General features: G+C 53.5%; 2 protein-coding genes across 10 annotated transcripts in view; both read left to right on the top strand.

Moving 5' to 3' along the window:
* LOC120374980 (lanosterol synthase-like) overlaps positions 1-6,748 on the top strand; it is a 32,358-nt gene extending 25,610 nt beyond the window's left edge. Inside the window, exons 21-22 of the mRNA XM_039495460.1 lie at positions 521-599; positions 3,104-6,748. Of these exons, the coding sequence (XP_039351394.1) occupies positions 521-599; positions 3,104-3,316 (292 nt within the window). The 3' untranslated portion in view covers positions 3,317-6,748. The remainder of the gene's footprint in view (positions 1-520; positions 600-3,103) is intronic.
* Positions 6,749-6,936: 188 nt separating this feature from the next.
* FTCD (formimidoyltransferase cyclodeaminase) overlaps positions 6,937-22,135 on the top strand; it is a 41,371-nt gene continuing 26,172 nt past the window's right edge. For 2 of the 9 annotated variants that reach the window (XM_039495532.1, XM_039495535.1), the window contains exon 1: positions 21,093-21,662. Coding sequence is in view for 5 of the 9 variants with exons in the window: in XM_039495531.1 (XP_039351465.1) it covers positions 13,239-13,292; positions 21,663-21,846 (238 nt within the window). In the remaining 4 variants the exon portion in view is untranslated. The other 7 variants (XM_039495531.1, XM_039495533.1, XM_039495530.1 and 4 more) reach the window with 7 other exon arrangements.

Genomic DNA, 22,135 nt, shown 5'->3' on the forward strand with positions numbered 1-22,135 from the left:
CCTTCGTTCACACCATGCCTTCCCCCTGCTGTGCTCTGCGGTGTCCTCGCCTGGGCTAACCCAGAGCTCACGCCCCAGCGATTGGGAGGCACCTGTGCTGAGGGGTTAGCCAGTGACCGCTCCACTCCATGGGCTGGCGCTTGGTGCCCGTCGTCACGCCACCGGCTCCCCACAGCGAGCGTCCGGGCTCTGTAAGGCAGCAGCACGGCCCAGAGCTGCCCCCCAGCCTTGGCATGGCCGTGCTTGGCGCTGCAGGAGGTGGCTGCTGTCGCCTCCTCAACTGCTTGGCTGTCTGGGGCCTTCGGTGCTGCCCTGCCGACCTGGGAACGACACAGAGGTGGGGGGTGGCCATAGTGTGAGTGCTGGATGCTAGTGGGGGGAGGAGAAGAGCTTTCCTGTCCCTGCTGCGGTGCCGGGGAGGGAGAGAGGAGAGCTCCGGCTGCGGCTGCACATGGTGGGGGTGGGGGGCTAGCATGTTATTCGGAGTCACACCACTGACCTCTGCCCCTTCTCTTTGCAGATACCCGGACGTTGGGGTGCTGGAAAAGGGGATCAAGGTTTTGATTGACAAGCAGCTGCCCAATGGTGACTGGCCTCAGGTATGCAGCTCCTCACTGCTCTCTCTAATGTGTCCAGCCCCTGTCACTGCAGGCATTTCAGCCAGCCACTCGCCCTCTCATCCCCCCAGCTGCGGGAGAAGCAGGCCGATGGTTCAAAGGGTTTTGCTGGGGCTGTCCGTGAGGGGGAATTGCTGGCTGAGGGTGGCTCCGTGGAAGAGCTGAGCTTTGCCTTTCGTTCTGGCCCATGGTCTCTTCTGTCATCTGGCAGTGAGTTCCACAGTCTGGGTCCAGCTCCAGGGAGAGCTCTGCCTCCTGTATTGAAAAGCCTCCCTGTCTGGGTGAGCTGGTGGAATGCAGTTGTCATGAGAAGTCATGGTGGCAGGAGAAGGGACGATCTCCCTGGTGGAGAAGGTTTGAACAGGAGCTGGAGCCCTTGTCCTGGACGCTGTGAGAGGGGAGCTGGAGCAGGGAGCGTGTACTGGGCTGACCTGTGCAGCATGTTGAACCAGCCGGAGCTGTTCAGGGCCTGTGGGTCCATGCCTAGCTGCAGTAATGAGCCGTAGATCTCACAGAGAGATTGGGCGGGGGGGGGGCCAGGATACACTCTGGGAGGGGCCTGCTTCTGATCAGTGCAGGCTTCGGGCCGAGGCCATGAGGTGAGGGGGCTTTTGCTGTCATGGTTACTTGGGGATCCAGGCGCCATGCAGGACCCAAAGCAGCCCCAGGCTGCAGAGCAGTGAAATGCTCTGGGAGCAGGTGCCCTCGGCAGTGGGAGCGTCCCAGATGAGGCAGGGTCTCTGGCTGACCTCCCTCCTCTCCCCACCACGCTGCCCCTGGGCTTTGCTTTACCAGCTGCCTGTCATCTTCCTGCTGTTCACGCTGGCAAACCAAAGAGCACCTCAAGCCAACCCTGTGTGCCCTGCCTTCCCCTGCCAGCACTCGCCCTCTGGGGCCATTGTGGGGTTTGCTGCTTTGTGCACATGGAAGTAGCCTGTCAAATCCCTGGACACGGATCCATTTTGCGTCCCAGCAGCTCACCGTCCCGTGGGGCACCCTGGGTGCAAGGATTGTGGGCAGGACGAGGCTTCTTCTATATATATCTCGGGGGTATTCCCCCTTGGCTCGGGCCGCGTGGCTTTGTGTGACCCCACCTGACCCTTCCCAGGGAGCCCTGGATCCAGCTGGAACCAGGAACAGGACAGGGCTCATCTGCTGACTGCTGCTGTTCAGCGGCTGGAGGTGTACAGGGAGATGCAGGCATTGCGTGTTAAGGGGGTGGGATTGGATGGGCTTGTTTTGCCGGCCCAAAGGGCCCGAGGGGGGGCAACAGCGGGGTTCGTTGCCCGGTGTGCGTCGCACTAATTAACACACCAGGGTGGAGAAGCAAACCAAGTTTATTTGAGCCCAAATAAGGTGCAAGGGAGAAAAAGCCATCTCAGCTTCTGCACACCCGCACGCAGGCGGGGTCCCAGTATTTATATCTTAAGCTGTTTGTGTAAGCCTTTTGTTTTGTTTTCCCCCTCACCCCTCCCTTCCCAACAGCAGTTACTCTAAGCATTACATTTTAGTGTGTTAGAAAAGTTCCCGTCCGCATGCTTATCTTTGGCCTTGTCGGCCCAGGCGCATGTAGACTTTCCCCCTTCCTATCACTACCGCTTTTGCTAGTTTGAGCAAAGCTACAGCTGTTAGCTGTTTGCTAGAAAAGCTGACTATTACACATTTTGCTTTTAGGCTGTTAACATTTAGGTTGGTTAAAGTTCACAAGATGGAGTTGTTTTGGCTCACGTAGACCCAGAGCAGGGGGGCTTCATTGACACTCGTGGTCTTCCACCCCCCCGAGTTATCTGGTAGCTATGTCTAGTGACACCAACAGGCTGGTGGCTGCAGGGAAGCCCTGGGAGGTGGGGAGGTCTGACTGCCTGATTCTGAGGCCGGCTGCCTGCTGGCCACGGCCCCAGCACACGTGAGAGCAGCCCAAGGACTGTTTTACTACATGGGGCTGGTCACAATCCCATCCAGCAGCGCGTTCCATCCGTGCCACGACCACACCACATGCTGGAGGCTGCAAGAGCCTCTTAATGCTGGCTCTATGCCCAGCAGGGCAATCCCCACTTGGGCACTGTTGCCCAGTGCCTGGCCTCTTCGGGCCACTGGAGCGGGGTGGAGAGCCTTGCCATAGAACCATAGACTATCAGGGTTGGAAGGGACCTCAGGAGGTCATCTAGTCCAACCCCCTGCTCAAAGCAGGGCCAATTCCCAGACACATTTTTACCCCACTTCCCTAAATGGCCCCCTCAAGGATTGAACTCACAACAAATGGCCGTGTGTGTGTGCGGTGTCATGCCTCAGGGGGAGTGAGCAGGGAGTGTAGCCATGTGCTGGGGTGTGTGGGAAACACGGGTGTATCAGTCATAATGTGTGCGTGGCACAGTACCCGCAACAGACCTGAGAGTGCAAAGGGCTTGTGGGACCACCTGCCAGAGCACCCCTTGCTCACGAGCACCCTGCCAATCCTGCCTCTTTCTGTCTCTCTCCCCTCGCAGGAGAACATCTCTGGAGTGTTCAACAAGTCCTGTGCAATCAGCTACACCTCCTACCGCAACGTCTTCCCCATCTGGGCCCTGGGGCGCTTTGCACGCCTGCACCCCGGCAGCGCCCTTGCTGGCAAGCTGCAGCCCAGGTCCTTGCACAGCGAAGAGGAGATCCTGGCTGGAGGGAAGCGGAATGGGGTTCTGTCAGGGTCCCCCTCTGCCTGAGCCTGGGCCCTGCCCATGCCCCATGGCAGGCCTGCAGCCTCAGTGACACCCAAGCTGGATTTGCTTGGCTACAAGGCTCTTTACGGGAGGCCAGCAGGCCCTGGTGCTTTGTCGTGGTCCATGAGGACTCTGCACATTGATTCTAGCTCCGGGCCTACATGTGGGCTTGGAGGGGGCAGCGAGTGTGTGAGCACTGGCTGGCTTACAGTCAAACGTGCTGTACTTGAATGTACTTGAACGGGCTTGGCTTGAATGGACCCCTCTTCCCGGATCCATTGTGTAAAAGGCTGTGTGTCTGCAGGTGAACGCTGCCGCACAGGACAGGCTGCTGGGGGGTGGGGCCTAACCATATGATTTTGAGCAGGTGTCTGCACTTCAAGCTGGAGGAGACACGCCAATGCTTGCTGAGATAGAGTTACGGCACTAACCCGGGGGTTCCCAAACCTGTTTCCCTGATGCCCACATGTGCGGCTGCCATGGGCGCTGCCGCCCACTAGTAACACTTCTTGAGGAGACTGATTAATTTTAATTACTACATCCATCTACACTATAGCACTAGAAACGATGTACTTGGTTCCTTTTCCTGGTGAGCTAAACAGTTGTAATAATAGAAATCCCTAGCAGCAGTCACTCAGAGAAATGCCTCCAGGTCTTTGAAACCAAACAGTTTTAGTAAAGCTACGCTTTAAAAAATGTGGAGAGCAAAAGAAAAACACAAGTTGGTATACAACTGAACAATAAGCAACAATGGTAATACAACAGTTGGATAAAAAGACAATGTGTTTTTTTGATTTTTAAAACAAAATAGTTGGCCAACTTAGCACATGATATTGTGTTTTCTATTTTTTTTAGTGTAAAATCTGAATGTTTATGGTGTGTAAGTAAAGACCCAGCCCAGCATTCTACTAAGTAGGTCAAATATTGTAAATAAAAATATAAAATAACATCCAGTCCAGGAATCTTTCTAATGGCACAGATGTGCCTGCTTCTCCTTGCACTTTTGTTCCATCTGGGAACATATGTTAGCAAGACTCAACCTGATCTCATCTTCAATTTTCAGCCATCTCCGGGTGCAGGCAGGGGAGTAACTAGGGCCTATGTGCAGGCAGGGAGTAGTTCTGTGGCCCACAGTGTAGAAACCCCTGCACTACAGGCAGAGCATATCTGACACAGTGTAAGCAGCGGGAGGGGCTGGGTGCTCTGAGTACAATTGTGCTGAAACCATAGGTATGTATCCAGGGTGCCTGCCCTTTCCACTGCTCACACGGCTGTAGTGTCCCAGCTCTGGTATGTCTCCTCCAGCTCATAGTGTTGCTGTCCCCTTGGGAGTCGCCCCTCCCCAGCTCCGGCCTATCAGCTGCGATACTCAGCAAAGGGGGCTTCCTTCTCCCTCCCTGGGGTGCTCTAGATTTCTGCCACGTTGCCTGCGGCAATGTCACTTGGTGGTGGGAGCTGCCTCCTCTGGATGTGCTGCAGGGCTGTCTGCTGGAGCTCTGTATAACTAGCCTGGCACAGCCTTGTGCACACACGCTGCACCTGCCACGTGCCCTCTGAGCTGCTATCAGGCACAGGGGTGGAGCGTGTCTCCCAGGGAAAAGGCAGGTACCTTGTTCACATTGATACTCTGCAAATCCCCCCTCTCCCACCTATGGCCAAATACTATACTACTGTGTTCTTCAGTCATTCTCAAAATGCTTTACAGAGGAGGGCAGTGTTACTATCTGTGCTGTACAGCTGGGGAAACTGAGGCCACATGACTTGCCCTAGGTCATTCCATGGGCCAGCTGGGACCAGAACCCAGGTTGCCAGAGTCCCTGGCAGTGCACTTTCCACTGTCCACTAGGCCACGCTGCAGGTTCTGTTGGTCAGGCCGTCTCCCACCTAACTATCCCCCAAGGGAGTGGGGTGGTGGCTAACCTGTGCGTCGGGCCGGGAGGCAGGCTGCTCGCTCTGTCCTTGAGACCCACGGAGGAGAAGCTCCCGCAGGCATGGGCTGCCAGGGGTTCGGCTGAGCACAGGTAGTTTTGGCATACTTTTCACCTTGGGGCAGCAGAGGTGTGTGAAATCACGTTCAGCTGCCTGATGAACATACTAATTGCATGGCTGTGCTGACTGCCTGTGCTGGTCACCTCTGGCCCTGGGAGAGCCCCTGTCCGATGTAGTAGCTGGTACGAGGTGTGGGATCACGCTGTGAGCCATTCCTTTGCTCTGAGTATGGGCCTGTGCTCCCACCCTCAGCGGTGTCAGGCAGCATGAACGATCTCATCCCGTTGCTCGATATCCCTTGAATACTTCCTAACCGCCAGGGTGGTAAAGGACTGGAATTAATTGCCAGGGAGGTTTTGGAATCTGTCATCGGGGATGTTTAAGAGCAGGTTGGACAAACACCTGTCAGGGATGGTCTGGATAATATAGTCCTGCCCTGAGTGCAGGGGACTGGACTAGCCTCTCGAAGTCCCTCCAGTCCAATGAGTCTCTGACTGTGGGGAGTGTGCTCTGGGGGGAGGAGAGACAGGGATTTCCCCTCCCCACTCTGCTAGCTGAACAGCGTTTGGGCACTGACCACGCTACCCTCCTCCGAAAGGCTGCCAACCCTGAACCATCTAAAATCATGAGTCGTTCCCCTGCCCCCCTAAGCCCCCATGAGATTGGCCCCCCCAAATCATGAGGCTTGTGAGAAAAGCTGATCCCTTATTTATAGTCTGTCTCCAGATGTGTCACGTGCCCCTAGGCTAGGGTTACAAGACAGCAAATGTGAAAAATCAGGACGGGAGTTGGGGGTAGTAGGAGCCTATATAAGAAAAACAGCCAACAATCGGGACTGTCTCTATAAAATTGGGACATCTGGTCACCGTACCCTAGGCTGCCCTGGTGTCTGAGCAAGATGGTTCAGTGAGTACAGCACTGTGGCCCCCGCTCAGGAGCCCTCTCTGGCGGCCTGGGTCCAGCCTGGGGACTGTGCCGTGCTAGGAGCTGTATGGACACAAGGGAAGCAGCAGTCCCCACCGTGCAGAGCTTAGCCTCTAGAGCAGAGCGAAGGGGTGAGTTCGTGAGGTGGGAGCTGGCCCTGGCACTCCCTAGGCTCATCTCCCAGAGGGGCTCCCAGACTGCCACGAGACAGGTGCCTCTGGCCCAGCTGGGGTGTAACAGCTTGAGCAGCCGGCTGCTCTGTCTCCCCCGTGCTGGAGGAGGAGGGGCTCACAGCCAAGGGCGGCTGGGTGGAGAATTCAGACGCAAACCCTCGCCTGAAGAGTCAGGTGAGGCTGCGCAGGGCGAGCTACCCCCGACGTGGGTCTGTTAGGTGTAAGAAGTATAAACTGTTTAATATGTTGAATTAGTTGTTTAATAAGGTGTTTATGAAGTAAATCACTGGCTTTAAAATAAGATCCAATATGGAGCATATGAACTATTGACCCCTGGACTCCATCTCTGAGAGGGGACTTGTTTACCATCGGGACACAGGCTCAAACCAGTCCAAACCGGTTTTTCCCGCCAAAACCAGCCCTCAGCGTTCCATCTCCTCAGAACTTTTCCTGCTACAAAAGTGATATAAGGACGTGTTCAGGGCCTGCGCGGGGCCGTCCCCCCCAGCGACGGCCCATCCACGGTCGGGTCTTCCCAGTGCTCCCGAGCCGGAGAGTGATGAACCCCCTCGGTCCCGCCGTGAGACTGAGGAACAGGAGGCCTGTCACCACCATTCCTGCCGTCCTGCATTCCTGGTGTCCAGCCTCCCACAGGGCCTCCCGGCCAGCGACGAAACCCACCCGTCGTCTGGACTCCCCAGTGCTCCTCCTCAACGGCTCTCAACCAGCCGGAGAGTGGAAGGTCCTGGGCATTGCGCTGGCCCGTGGGATCCACTGCACCTGCACAGTGGGAAAAGGGTTCTGTGCTGGGGCATCATTTAGTGTTTTCCAGTTTCCAAGGGAGGGTTTATGGGCCTGAGCATTAAGCTCCCAAAGCCAGTCGCTGTTTCATTGTATTAACCGTGTTTGCATTTTCCCCTATTCCCCCAGGTTTCTGTGCCTTTACCCTGACTACACTGACCTTTGTTTGTGCCAAACCACCTTGTCTCCTCTTTATTTTATTTACACCTCACAAGGAGGGAGGCTAAATCCACTGGTGATAGAGACAGGAGGGAGTCGAGTTTGTATCTTCTGAGAAAAGGGGCTTTCCTTTCCTATTTCTCCCCTACCATTTCTAACGTTTTCCTTTGAAGCGTTGCTTTATTCCCCTTGAGGTAACAGGTCACTCTACGAGGGCAGCAGCCCAGGCTCCGCGGTCACTGGCCAGGTCCGGCTGTATCTCTGCTGCTGGTCCCCAGGGCCAGGAGGAAGGGACCGAGCCTGCTGCTCTGTTTCTCACTCAGGTAACAGCCCTGGCAATGCCCTGGGTGCAACCAAACCCTAAATGCACCCCCAGCCGTGGGAATAGGGCCCCTGCCCAATGTCCCCCATGGAGAAGTGGGGAGGGGCTGACAATCTGACCCCACGTCACCCCCCAGCGGGACTTGGGTCTAATCAGCTGGTCGTGGCCCTGCCAAAGCCTCCATGAGCAAAACAGTCCAACTCGCAGGGAGACGTGGCCTTGGTTCCCCCTGGCATGGCTCTGTTACCACGGCGATGGCTGAGGCGGTTTCAATCAGCCCTGGTGAGAGGACTGCCTGGATCCCCCCGGCGGGCTCCAGCCAGAATGGCTCCGGTGTGGAGCAGCGGCACCTGCTGGAAGAGGCGCAGACGTTCCCTGCATGTGTGTGTCCCTCTCGCTCCCTGTGACCCTGCGAGTGTGTGTCCCTCTCGCTCCCTGTGACCCTGCGTGTCTGTGTCCCTCTCACTCCCTGTGATGCTTTGGGTGTTTGTGTCCCTCTTGCCCCCTGTGACCCTGTGTGTGTGTGTGTGTCCCTCTCTCTTCCTGTGACCCTTTGTGGGGTGCAGGCCAATGGGAGCTGTGGAGTCAGCGCTCGGGGTGGGGGCAATGTGCAGACACCCCCCACCAAGGACTGCAGGGACATGCTGGCCAATTCCGGGATTGGCATGGCGCAGAGGGAGGGAGGCAGTGCTGGCAGGGACTCGGGGGCAGATTGTCAGATGAGATTTGTCCTGCATTTCGGGAGGACATCCCCACTGTCATTGGGGGCCCGTACCACCACACTGTTTGTTTCATGGTAAATCCGCCTCTGGCCTGAGGCCTGTTAAAGATTTAGCCGGGATTAGGTAACATTTAACGATTAGTGTGTTTGCTCTAGGATAACTAGTGCAGTCAGCCCTGATCCCTGTCTCACATGAGTAGTCTTTACTCATGTGAGCAATCCCATTGGTCTAAATAAGGCTTACCCCATAGATAAGTGGGGCAGGAGTGGAATTCTGGGCCGTTTACAGATATGTGTTTTATCTTCTGCAGAGGAGTCAGCATTAACAGGGTCCAGTATTTTGTTTCCTCGGGAAGAGCCCTCAGCTTTTGGGGAGAGACACCAGCGCTGTGTTGCTGGGGCCTGGAAAGAGGGTGCTGAGATTCATAGGTTCAGTCATCAATTCCATGGCCAGAAGGGACCATTGTGACCATCCAGTTCAGGGGTGGGCAAACTTTTTGGCCTGAGGGCCACATCGGGGAATAGAAATTGTATGGCGGGCCATGAATGCTCACGGAATTGGGGTTGGGGTACGGGGGGATCAGGGCTCTGGTTGGGGGTGCAGACTCTGGGGTGGGGCAGAGGATGAGGAGTTTGGGGTGTAGGAGGGTGCTCTGGGCTGGGACAGAGGGATTCAGAGGATGGGAGGGGGATCAGGGCTGAGGCAGGGGTGCGGAAAGGGATGCAGGTTCCGGCTGCGGGTGCGGGCTCTGAGGTGGGGCTGGGGATGAGAGGTTTGGGGTGCAGGAGGGTGCTGGGTCTGGGATCGAGGGGTTGGAGAGTGGGACAGGGATCAGGGGGTTGGGGCATGGGGAGAGGCCCATGGTTGCAGGATCCGAGCAGCGCTTACCTCAAGCGGCTTCCAGAAGCAGTGGCATGTCCCTTCTCCGGCTCCTACGGAGCGCCGGAGGGGGCCATTGGAGCACATGGGAGCCAGAGCAGGGCCATTCCATAGCTTCCGGGAGCCACGTGCTGTGGCCCCCAACCCTGCCCCCTGGCCGCAGTGGGGCTGAGCTGTGTGGTGCGTTCCCGACCCAGCGCCCTGGCTTGAGCGCCGGAGCAGGGCAAGCCCCAGATCCTGCTGCCCAGCAGGAGCTCGCAGGCTGGATCTGGCCTGTGGGCCGCAGTTTGCCCACCCCGGATCTAGTCGGACCTCCTGTACAGCGCAGGCCAGAGACTTGCCCCACAATCATTGCTAGTGTAAGCGGGGGAATGGTCCCATTATTGTGGGGAACTTTCCTGGCTTATACATTACCCTGGTGACATGGGCTAGTGAAAGGATCTGAGTCCTTGCTCCCACTTCCTTTACCCAGAGGCCTGCCTGCCTGCCCTCGAGGGCTCCCCTTCCACTCTCCTGGGGCGCAGAATCCTCATGACACTTACAAGGCTGGGCTCAGGATTCCTGGAGGGCTCGACCCGCAACCTTGTTGTGGTCACTTAGGGCAGGGGCCAGGGTGTCCCCACTCCAGTGCTCTCTCTGCACTGGGTGCTTCCCTGGCCCACTGATCATTACATACAGTTCAAAGCAAGTACAATTTATTAAACAGCAACCAATTTTTAAAAAATAAGGAAAACATGGGGAAAGTTAAAGAAAAACCCGTCACCCCGTTCTGTGGCACGGGGACATCACAACTAGCGTCTCTGGGATGTCAGGGCAGTTCACAGTCTGTTCCTCACATGTCCCAGGCCCCTGCCCAGGCCCTGGCTGTGCTGCAGGGATGCTGCAGGTCGGACATTTGCTCTGGTGGTGGCCACATGCCCTCAGGCTCTAGGTGGCAGGACCCTTCTTCCCAGCATCAGCCCCCCCTCTTGGGCTTACGATCCCCCTCCAAGTCTGGCCTGCAAGGCCTCTTGGCTGGGGATGTCTCTCAGCACTGGACCCGCTGCCCAGGGTCCCCCTTGCTCTGCCCAGCTGCTCCTGGCTCCAGACTTCTCCAGCTCCTGCTCCACTCTGCCTCAGCTCCAGCTCCAGCCACAGCCTGCCTGATGCTGCTGCTCTGCCTCCAGACCCCCGCCCCCTCTCCCGGGGCTGCTTTTCTGGCCCCTCTGCCTCCGGTTGCTGCACACACACAGCTCTCCTCCCAGCACAGGTCTGCTCTCTGGACTGCTTCTGTGTCTCTGCTCCCAGCACTGACCTGCTCCCTGGGCTGCTTCTCTGGTTGTTCTCTCTGGCTGGCACAACTCTGCTCCCCAGCTCAGCTCGGGCCCGGCCCTGCTCTCTCCTTAGCTTGGCCCCACTCTGTCTGACCCAGGCAATTCCAGCTCACATGGAGGATGGGACACTCCTGGCCTCATGAATCACTCATTGGCCTGCCCACCCTGTCAATCAGGCTGACCTGGAGCACTGGCCTCTCCCCTTTGCCCCCGGGGACTGTCAGTCTCAGGGTCCTGATGTCCCATCAGCCCTTCCCCTTTCTTTTGGCACTGGGAGTCAGCCAACCAAAAAACCCACTGAGTTTTAGTAAGGGACCAACATTTCCAATCTGCCCCGTGGGGTCCAGGGAACAGCTCTGCCTCTCCGCTCGAGCCAGTACTAATCAGCACAGCATTCTTCTTAGAGTGCCCATGACGGGTCGTCCTCCTGATTCCTTCTCCTGGTACCAGTAGCTCTTTCAGTTCACTAATGATGTTCATCCCTAGAATGCCTGGGACTCCTTCTCCTATATGGCTCCCTTCAGAGGCTTTGTCTTTCAGGATGAACTTGCATTTTCCTGGCAGTGTCTGGCTCATGTAGTCTATGTCTGCTTTGAGGCATCCCACCACTGGGATTGCCAGTCTATTAACTGCTGTTAGATGTACAAACCATGTGCTGTGCATGGGTCAGTTCCTTCCTGGTCCACCAGGCCTGGACAGTGCTACCAGAACTCAACCAGTAAACCAGTGGGGTGGACCCTATGGATAGGATCCTGTTTGTGACGCCAATTATGTAAGCCGGGGAACGGTCCTGCTGTGTGGCAGAGTCCTTTTAACCCCAGCAAGGATGGCCCAAGATACCTGGAGACTCCAGCCCCCTGAGGTCCGACTGGCCGAGTCCCAGAACAGCAGGAACAGGAAGTTGCCTGACAACTGGGCTGCGCCCTGTTCTGGACTGTGTGCCTTGTGCTGTCTGCTACCCATTCTTGCTGCTTCCCACCCCCAGCTCATTTTCCTGGCATCCTGACCCAGCTTGATGCCTGGCATTTGACTGGTGGTTCTGATCTCCAGACCCCTGCCTCTGACCAGTGATATCCTGACCCAGCTGACTCTTGAGTCCTGTCTCATGTTTGCATACTCTGACTACTGGGTAGGCAGGCTCCTTGAGACGATCCAATGAGCGACGGTGGGAGGGAATAAAGGAGCGAGTGATGGAGGTGGGGCCTTTTTTGGGGGAAGAGATGGAAAAAGGGCCAGGGACTTGAGGGAAGAGGTGGGGTAGGCCTTTGGGGAGAAGAGGCAGAGCAAGGGAAGGGTCTTGAGAAGAGGTGGGTCAGGGGTGGGGCCTCGGGGATTCAGTTATGAGTAATTATAAAGGTGGAAACTCTTTTACCCTTTTTAAATATTGGCACAACATTGGCTTTCTTCCAGTCTTCTAGAACTTCCTCAGTGTTCCACAAGCAGCAAAGAGTCTTGTGGCACCTTATAGACTAACAGACGTTTTGGAGCATGAGCTTTCATGGGTGAATACCCACTTCGTCGGATGCATGTGTTCCAAAACTTACTGAAAATCAACAACAGTGAGCTCCTCAGTCAGCTCTTTTCAAACTCTTGGATGCAAATTCTCTGGACCTGCTGTGTTAAAAATGTCTAACTTTAGTAGTTGCTGTGTGACATTTCACTGAAATGCTAGTGGAAAGGAAAGAGTGTTGTCACCATAGAATGAGATTACATTGTCTGTTTCCCCCCCCAAATACAGAACAGAAATGTTTACTAAACACTTCTGCCTTCTTTAATCATCCATAATGGAAATAAAAAAAATTCTACCTTTGCTATGTAATAAGGACCAATTAGGATAACCAGATAGCAACTGTGAAAAACTGTGGGGAGTAATAGGCGCCTATATAAGAAAAAGTGCCCCAAAACGGGACTGTCCCTATAAAAACGGGACATCTGGTCACCTAGGACCAATACTGTTGTCAGGATTCTTTTTGTTCCTATGTATAACTAAATCCTTGCATGTCTATGTCTATGATTTGCTTGTCTCTGTCTAGGATTATGAGCAGAGAATAAATTGTGGGCAACTAAAGAAAGTGTCTTCTATGGGGGTGGGGAAGAAGACAGCCTATGAACTGGGGTAGAATTTGTGTCTTTTTATATTGTAACAAAAACATGTTTGTATTTTATTTGTATTTTAGAACTGCTGCTACATTGGTAAATAAGTATTGGCTGCTCTTAATGAAACTGAATCAGACAACAGCCTGACAACAGAGACTAAACCCAGGTTATAACAGAGCAAGACTTGACCATTAACGTTCCAGGTACAAACGATGCGTGAGTGCAGGGGTGTCACTCCTGAGTGACACCAACATAACAGATAGTAGATTCAGGCCAGTAACTAGAGGCCAGGTGGGCCTCCCTGCCAAAAGTTTCCTCTTATTTGTTTAATTAAGAAACTCTCCTTCTATTGGCTGCAGTTATAGGTAGTTAATGAGAAACCCTGGAGATTGGGAAAGGTCACTGGCTAGGCCGTATAAGGCTCCTGCTCTTCTAGTTCCATTTCTGCAGCCGCACAGGTCAGAGCAAACACCCAGCATTACATAAACTGAACAACCCAGTGCGGCCAGGCCAAGGCATCCCTCTGGCAGGAACGGAACCAGCACAATGTCCAAACTAGTGGAGTGTGTCCCCAACTTTTCCGAGGGCAATAACAAAGAGGTAAGGGGCTGCGTTCTCTCTGTGCCGTGTGATTCGTTTTGTGGAGATAAACTGTGTGCAAGGGCCTTGGCTTGTTTGCTTTTCACCTGCCCTGGGTGCTGCTTTGGGTCGATTGCCTCTGGGCCAAAGCGATGGCGTTTGGGCCGGAGTTGATGCTTGTAGCTTGTCCTCGGGTGACAGCTCCTCTGACACATATCAGTGGCAGCTTACAGCGTGGCCCCCAGGATGCATGGCCCAATGACCTTACCTCCCCCGGCGCCTCTCAAATGCTCCCACGGGAATCCGGGGTGAGACTCCCTGACGTCCAGGGGCATGGAGCTGGCCCTGTGGTGCGCATGTCACAGCCATTCTTTCCAGATCACTTCTGCTGCCCCAAAGGGGAGACTCGCGGCTGTGGCTTGGGTCCCACATCGTCCGAGCTGGGGCTGAGCAAGGATGCCATCCCATACCCCCTCTCCTAGTTTCCCCAGTGCCATGGGGAGATGCTGAGAAGACCATCCAGCTCCAGGGGCTTTGGCACAGAGCAGCTCGCTCCGGTTCTCCACTGAGGGCAGGCTTGTGCGCTTGCCATGCCCTGCCCTTGCTCCATTGCTGCTATGAGACGTTTCCTTCGCCCGGCCAGCGCTGGCAAGGCCCAACAGCAGCTGGAATCCCCGCTCCCTCCTGCTGCCCTCTGGTCCCAGCACAGCGCTGCGCCTCCTCCCTGAAGCTCCCAGCGTTAGTTACAGGTGGGACCGGGAGCACCAGCACTTCCCATTATAAGCCACTGATTCAGTGGCTTATAAGTTTGCCAAACTTTAACCATTTGGGCTGAAATTTTCCATGTTGTCCTCAGCCTGATCTTCAGTTTGACTTTACATTTCACCCCGAACAGTTCAGTCGTTTCTGAGAAAATGTTCAGGGAAAAATACATCGGTTTGCCCATGTTAAAAAATTCTGATCCCTTTTCTTATGAGGAGCTCCAGAGACCCTGTGTGGAGTGGAGACTGGAACTGGCAAGGGGAGGAGAATTGGACTGGGATGAGGAGCCAGATGTGGGGAAGAGGCAGGACTGGGACAAGGACAGGTTTCAGAGGATGGGGAAGAAGGGTCTGTGACCTCTAGAGAACATATCCCCCTTCTCCCCCCCCCCCCCAGCTCCCCTGAGCCTGGGATCTCTGAGTCTCACCCTTCCTCTGCTGCCAGCAAAAATCTGTGAAACCCACTGGCAGAGTGGGTGTCTCTCCCCCCCAGTGCTCCCCTGGGCGCCGAAAGAGGCAGGAGTCTGGTGGAAAAATAGCATGGGATCATGTCATTGAAGGCGGTGCAATCCTGCGTGAGACCAGAAGGCTCTGTTAATGGTCCACAGGCAACCTTGTTTCTGGCATTTCCGAACTTTTGAGTGTTTGACTTTGCAGCATTAGCATTTTTAGCACAGCTTCTGTGGGTAACTCTGAGTGTATTTGGAGGTATATAAAGGGGGCATCATAGAATGAATCATAGAATCATAGAATGTCAGGGTTGGAAGTGACCTCAGGAGGTCATCTAGTCCAACCCCCTGCTCAAAGCAGGACCAATTCCCAACTAAATCATCCCAGCCAGGGCTTTGTCAAGCCTGATCTTAAAAACCTCTAAGGAAGGAGATTCCACCACCTCCCTAGGGAACCCATTCCAGTGCTTCACCACTCTCTGAGTGAAAAAGTTTTTCCTAATATCCAACCTAAACCTCCCCCACTGCAACTTGAGACCATTACTCCTTGTTCTGTCATCAGGTACCACTGCGAACAGTCTAGATCCATCCTCTTTGGAACCCCCCTTCAGGTAGTTGAAAGCAGCTATCAAATCCCCCCATATTCTTCTCTTCTGCAGACTAAACAATCCCAGTTCCCTCAGCCTCTCCTCATAAGTCATGTGCTCCAGCCCCCTAATCATTTTTGTTGCCCTCCACTGGACTCTTTCCAATTTTTCCACATCCTTCTTGTAGTGTGGGGCCCAAAACTGGACACAGTACTCCAGATGAGGCCTCACCAATGTCGAATAGAGGGGAATGATCACATCCCTCGATCTACTGGCAATGCCCCTACTTATACAACCCAAAATGCCATTAGCCTTCTTGGCAACAAGGGCACACTGTTGACTCATATCCAGCTTCTCATCCACTGTAACCCTTAGGTCCTTTTCTGCAGAACTGCTTCCTAGCCATTCGGTCCCTAGTCTGTAACAGTGAATGGGATTCTTCCATCCTGAATGCAGGACTCTGCACTTGTCCTTGTTGAACTTCATCAGGTTTCTTTTGGCCTAGTCCTCTAATTTGTCTAGGTCCCTCTGTATCCTATCCCACCATCCAGCGTATGTATCTACCACTCCTCCCAGTTTCATGTCATCTGCAAACTTGCTGAGAGTGCAGTCCACGCCATCCTCCAGATCATTAATGAAGATATTGAACAAAACCGGCCCCAGGACCGACCCTTGGAGCACTCCACTTGAAACCGGCTGCCAACTAAACATGGAGCTGTTGATCACTACCCGTTGAGCCCGACCATCTAGCCAGCTTTCTATCCATCTTATAGTCCAATCATCCAGCCCATACTTCTTTAACTTGCTGGCAAGAATACTGTGGGAGACTGTATCAAAAGCTTTGCTAAAGTCCAGAAATAGCACATCCACAGCTTTCCCCTCATCCACAGAGCCGGTTATCTCATCATAGAAGGCAATTAGGTTAGTCAGGCATGACTTGCCCTTGGTGAATCCATGCTGACTGTTCCTGATCACTTTCCTCTCTAAGTGGTTCAGAATTGATTCCTTGAGGACCTGCTCCCTGATTTTTCCAGGGACTGAGGTGAGGCTGACTGGCCTGTAGTTCCCTGGATCCTCCTTCTTCCCTTTTTTAAAGATAGGGACTACATTAGCCTTTTTCCAGTCATCCGGGACCTCCCCCGATCGCCATGAGTTTTTAAAGATAACTAGTGTGCTAGGTGCCCCCACCATAAAGTTCAAAACCAGAAATAAAACTGTCATCAGAAGACAAAACGTCTGATCCCCCACCTCCTCCAGAGCAGCCTTCCTCACCAACCCCGCTCTGCAGCAGTGTGTGCAACAGAGGCCCCTTGCCGCACGCCTGAAGGCCAGCTGCCCTGGGCTAGTCCAGCCCCTCACAGGGAGAACTCTGTCACCAACAGCTGCTCTTTGAAACCGAGGGCCCCCCTGCTGAGCAGCGCTGTAGTTGCATGGCCCAGAGAGAAAGGCGTTTCAGGCATCAGGTCCTGGGACAGGCAGGGCTTACAGCTCAGAACCATCACCTTAAATTCAATCCAGCTGGAGCAGACCACAGCCACTAGGAGACAACAGTCATGTGTTCCCACCAAGCAGCAGCACTGCCTAACAGGCGTCGTTGCACTCTGCACCAGCCTATGCGCTGGGCTTGAGTTAAGGATCTGACTGTTTGGCTCAGCTGATTGAATTTTCAGAGAACAGCATCTTGTTGCCACAGCAACACAAGGCTCCAGCCCCAGAGCTTGGTATGTTCACATCTTATGAAAAATCCAGTTGAGAGAGTTGTTTTCACACACAACTTTTGTCATAGCCACACCTTCTGGCCTTGTTACAACATTTGTCCTGTGTTCGTATGGCCCCTCGCACAACAGGCCATGACTGGGACGTCTGGGCACTACGGTTCTACACATAATAAGTAAATCAATTAATAGATAATAAAATCAAAATCTCTTCTCCCACATGAGTGCCAGGAGAGTGTGGGGGGAAGCTGGAGTTCATCGAAGTGTTAAACCTGCTGAGAAATACTGAATGGAGTCACATCCCAGCAACCCCCTGGGAGTTGAGGAGTGCAAGGCAGCGATGGATGGCAGTAGACTAAGGGGCATTGGTGTTTTGTGTTGAAAGAGCACGCTGGAATTCCAGAGCACTGACTGTGTATGCAGTCCACACAAAACCTATGTGCAGAGAATCAGGGGCGGCTCTAGGAATTTGGCCGCCCCAAGCACGGCGGCATGCTGCAGGGGGCGCGCTGCCGGTCGCCGGTCCCGCGGCTCCGGGGGACCTCTTGCAGACGTGCCTGCGGAGGGTGCGCTGGTCCCGCGGCTCCGGTGGAGCATCCGCAGTCATGCCTGCAGGAGGTCCACCGGAGCCGCAGGACCAGCGCACCCTCCGCAGTCATGCTTGCCCCAATGCCAATGCTTGGCGCGCTGGGGTCTGGAGCCGGCCCTGCAGAGAATGAGCAGGGTGCCTGGCTTCGTGCTCAGATTACTTACACTGTCAGCTCTTCGGTGTGTTTTTGTTCAGCACCTAGCACCAGGGGGCCTGGGCCAATACTGGGGCTCCTAGGCACTGCTAGGAATGATAATAAATGCACTGCAGCTTTAATCCTGCCCTCCATGCATTCTACGTCCTTAATTACACGATGACATGCCGATTCGCAGTTCAAACAACTGTAGACTATTTTTTCTATGTCCTTAGTCACATGTGTAACATCTTGTACACTGGCTTCTTTTCAGAGCAGTGTGGCCTAGCAAAGAGAGCACAGGACTGGGACAGGGGGGACCTGGGCTCCGTTCCTGGCTTTGCACTGGCCTGCTGAATGGGCTTGGACAGGTCACATCCGTGCCTTACTTTATCCATCTGTAAAATAGAAGTGATGATATCTTGACCTTAGCAAAGCTTTTGATACGGTCTCCCACAGTATTCTTGCCAGCAAGTTAAAGAAGTATGGGCTGGACGATTGGACAATAAGGTGGATAGAAAGCTGGCTAGATTGTCGGGCTCAACGGGCAGTGATCAACGGCTTGATGTCTAGTTGGCAGCTGGTATCAAGCGGAGTGCCCCAGGGATTGGTCCTGGGGACGGTTTTGTTCAACATCTTCATTAATGATCTGGATGATGGGATGGATTGCACCCTCAGCAAGTTCGCAGATGACACTAAGATGGGGGGAGAGGTAGATACGCTGGAGGGTAGGGATAAGGTCCAGAGTAACTTAGACAAATTGGAGGATTGGGTTCAACAAGGAAAAGTGCAGAGTCCTGTACTTAGGGCAGAAGAGTCCCATGCACTGCTACAGGCTGGGGACCAACTGCCTAGGCAGCAGTTCTGCAGAAAAGGACCTGGGGGTTAGATTGGATGAGAAGCTGGATATGAGTCAGCAGTGTGCCCTTGTTGCCAAGAAGGCCAATGGCATATTGGGCTGCATTAGTAGGAGCATTGCCAGCAGATCGAGGGAAGTGATTATTTCCCTCTATTCCGCACTGGTGAGGCTACACCTGGAGTACTGTGTCCAGTTTTGCCCCCTCCCCCCCCACTACACAATGGATGTGGAGAAATTGGAGAGAGTCCAGTGGAGGGCAACAAAAATGATTAGGGAGCTGGAGCACATGATTTACAAGGAGAGGCTGAGGGAACTGGGGTTATTTAGTCTGCAGAAGAGAAGAGTGAGGGGAGATTTGATAGCAGCCGTCAACTACCTGAAGGGGGCTTCCAAAGAGGATGGATCTAGACTGTTCTCAGTGGTACCAGATGACAGAACAAGGAGCAATAGTCTCAAGTTGCAGTGTGGAAGGTCTCGGTTGGATATTAGGAAACATTATTTCACTAGGAGGGTGGTGAAGCACTGGAATGGGTTACCTAAGGAGGTGGTGGAATCTCCTTCCTTAGAGGTTTTTAAGCCCTGGCTGGGATGATTTAGTTGGGAATTGGTCCTGCTTTGAGCAGGGGGTTGGACTAGATGACCTCCTGAGGTCCCTTCCAACCCTGACATTCTATGAGTCTATGATTCTATGAGCAGCCAGCGAGCTACTACTGCTGCTAGGTTTAAAAAATGGCCTGCTGGCTTCCTCCACCAGTCCTTCCGGCAGCTTGGCGGGCTCGTTAGGGTGTCAGGGGTACTGAGCTGCCACAGCTGAGGGCCTCACTCCTGACACAAGATGGAGGAGGTAATGTCTTTTATTGGACCAACTTCTGTTGGGGAGAGAACCACGTTTTCGAGCTGACACAGGTTGCATATGGCCTACAATCTGATTGTCTTGAGAAAGTCCATAAACAAACTTCCCTGTAAAAAATATTGTTGTTCTGTTTCTTTAATGCAGGTGACTGTATACCAGAATTTGTACTTGATTTGAAAGTTGTCAGTATATTTCTAAGTGGACAACAACAAGGGTATTGAAAACTGAATTATCTCATACACTCACATAAAAATGTATGTGTCATGGACTCTCAGGCCCGGTGCTCTCTTGGCTCCGTACAGTCCCTGAGAGTAACCCCCTTCAGTGTGACACCCTTTTGTGAAGGCTGCACTCTCTGGGGTTAGGCCCTCTGGTCCTGTTGCCTCCCAGGACTGCACATCTGAGCCTTCAGGACGCCTGTCTCTCACCATGGGCCCCCTCAGGGAGTTCACTCACTCTGGGCCCTCAGGGCCTCCACCCCCAGAGGGAGCAATGCCACCGCAATCTGTAGCCTGCAGTGACTCTCAGCCAGCCTAAATCAGAGGGGTTTATTGTATGTCTGGAACACAGCACAGACAGTTCTCAGGGCCTCGAGCACAGAAAGTCTCAGCACAGTCCGGATGGGACTGTCCAGCGTCCAGGTGGCTCAGGCTGATCTTCGTCCCTGGTCTAAAAGCCCCCTCCTTCCAATCGACCACCCTATATCACCTTCCCCAAAGCCCCTCCTCCATCCTTTGTCTTCAGTTCCGGGCAAACAGATCACCTGGCCCTCTCTCTTCCATCCCTGGCAGGTCTGATCACCAGAGTCCTCTCTCCTCAGCCCTTTGTCCTTCCCCTGGCCAAAATCATTGGGCTCCCAAGATAGGTGGGCCTCTGGGGCCTCCAGGTCACTGCTTACTAAGTTCCACAGCATCCAGGCCACTGTCCAGGGGCCAGCTTGCTAGGCAAGGTCACACCTGGCCCCTCTCCCTCACACCTTGTTACACATGCAGCACCCAGGGAAAACCGACACACACAGTGTTCATGCACAATGCTAAGAAAATCTCCCCCTTCATCACAGCATGCTTGTTTCCAGATGGAAAGAATTTACTGCAAGCTATATTAATTAAACCCCATTAACAGTGTTAGAGTCATGCTATAATTTAATTCTAAACCCTTGTATTACATAAGCTAGCACTTTTCCATTAGTCTGTGTTGCTATACATCATCTGTAGCCAGTTTTCTAAGTACAACACACTGTATAGTAGTCATACAAAAACTTGTGTGGACTGTCTGGCATGCAGTGTAATATATAGGTTACAAGTGGCTCACATGCATCTCTACGGTGCTAGGAAAGGACTTTGTATTATGTGAGCAATTCTAGATGTTCATGTAATTAACTACATTAACATGATGCATACACAACAGGGGCCAGGTTAAGTTGCACATTAGGAAGGAATAATCAATCACACACAAATAAAATGGGAAATGACTCCCTAGGAAGGAGTATTGCAAAAAAGGATCTGGGGCTTTTAGTGGATCACAAACTAAATATGAGTCAACAGTGCAACACGGTTGCAAAAAAAGTGAACATCATCCTGGGATGTATTAGCAGGAGTGTTGTAAACAAGGCACGAGAAGTCATTCTTCCGCTCTACTCAATGCTGATAAGGCCTCAACTGAAGTATTGTGTCCAGTCTGGGCACCACATTTGGGGAAAGATGTGAACAAATTGGAGAAAGTCCAGAGAACAGCAACAAAAATGATGAAAGGTCTAGAAAACATCAACTACGAGAAAAGATTGAAAAAATTGTGTTCCCCCCCCCTCCCCCCCGTCTGGAGAAGAGAAGAGAAGACTGAGAAGGGGACATGATAAAAGGCTTGAAGTATGTAAAAGGTTGTTACAAGGAGGAGGGTGATAAATTGTTCTCCTTAATTTCTGTGAACAGGACAAGAAGTAATTGGCTTAAATTGTGGCAAGGGAGATTTCTTAACTACCAAGGTAGTTAAACTCTGGAACAAATAGCGTAGGGAGGTTGTGGGATCTCCACCACTGGAGTATAGAAGAGCAGGTTGGACAAACACCTGTCAGGGATGGTCTAGACAACACTTAGTCCTGCCTTAGCACAGGGGACTGGACTAGATGACCTCTTAAGGTCCCTTCTGGTCCTACCTTGCTCTGATTACGCTGAGCAGCTACTTTTCAGTCCCCGGAGCAGGCTGTGATTTGGAGCTGGAGGGTGATGTTAAGGGCTGTGCTTTGAACGTGAATAATTCCTCTGCGAGCCGAAGTTTGGCTCTCGGCTCACTTTTAGGTGTGCATTTGAAGCATTAATAAACCCAGCCATGTCTCGGCTCCTTTCTGTAGCAGACTCCGTGCTGGGCTGCCTATTGAGAGGAAGCGTTAATGGGCCGGGCGTAACTCTGAATGGTGGAGTCCCCTTCTTCAGCTGTGCTCTCTTGCAGGTAATCGATGGCATTGGCGAGGCCATCTCTCAGACACCGGGGTGCGTCCTGCTGGATGTGGATGCCGGCCCGTCCACCAATCGGACAGTCTACACCTTTGTGGGGAGTCCAGATGCCGTTGTCGAGGGGGCTCTGCGTGCAGCCAGAGTGGCTTTTCAGCTCATTGACATGAGCAAGCACAGAGGTGATCAGAGTGGTGGTGGGGCAGGAGTACGTGCTGCTTGGTGGGGCTCAGGGGAGTGAGCTGCAGCACAGCCTACTGCCGAAGGTCTCAGCTGTCAGGTCTAGCATGGATCTGGCTGAGGTGATTTGCCAAAGCCAACACAGAGCAGCACCTTCAGGCCCAAACCAGAGCAGCCATGAGTGCAGGCTGTGCTCGAGTCAGGGCATCTCCCTGGGAGCACTACTCAGATTGCTATTGGACGGCTCTCCCTCTCCGATCTCATGACGTTAAGGGTTTTTCCTCCCTGTGA

This window comes from Mauremys reevesii, linkage group 11 (genome assembly GCF_016161935.1).
Source record: "Mauremys reevesii isolate NIE-2019 linkage group 11, ASM1616193v1, whole genome shotgun sequence".
Taxonomy (NCBI): domain Eukaryota; kingdom Metazoa; phylum Chordata; order Testudines; family Geoemydidae; genus Mauremys; species Mauremys reevesii.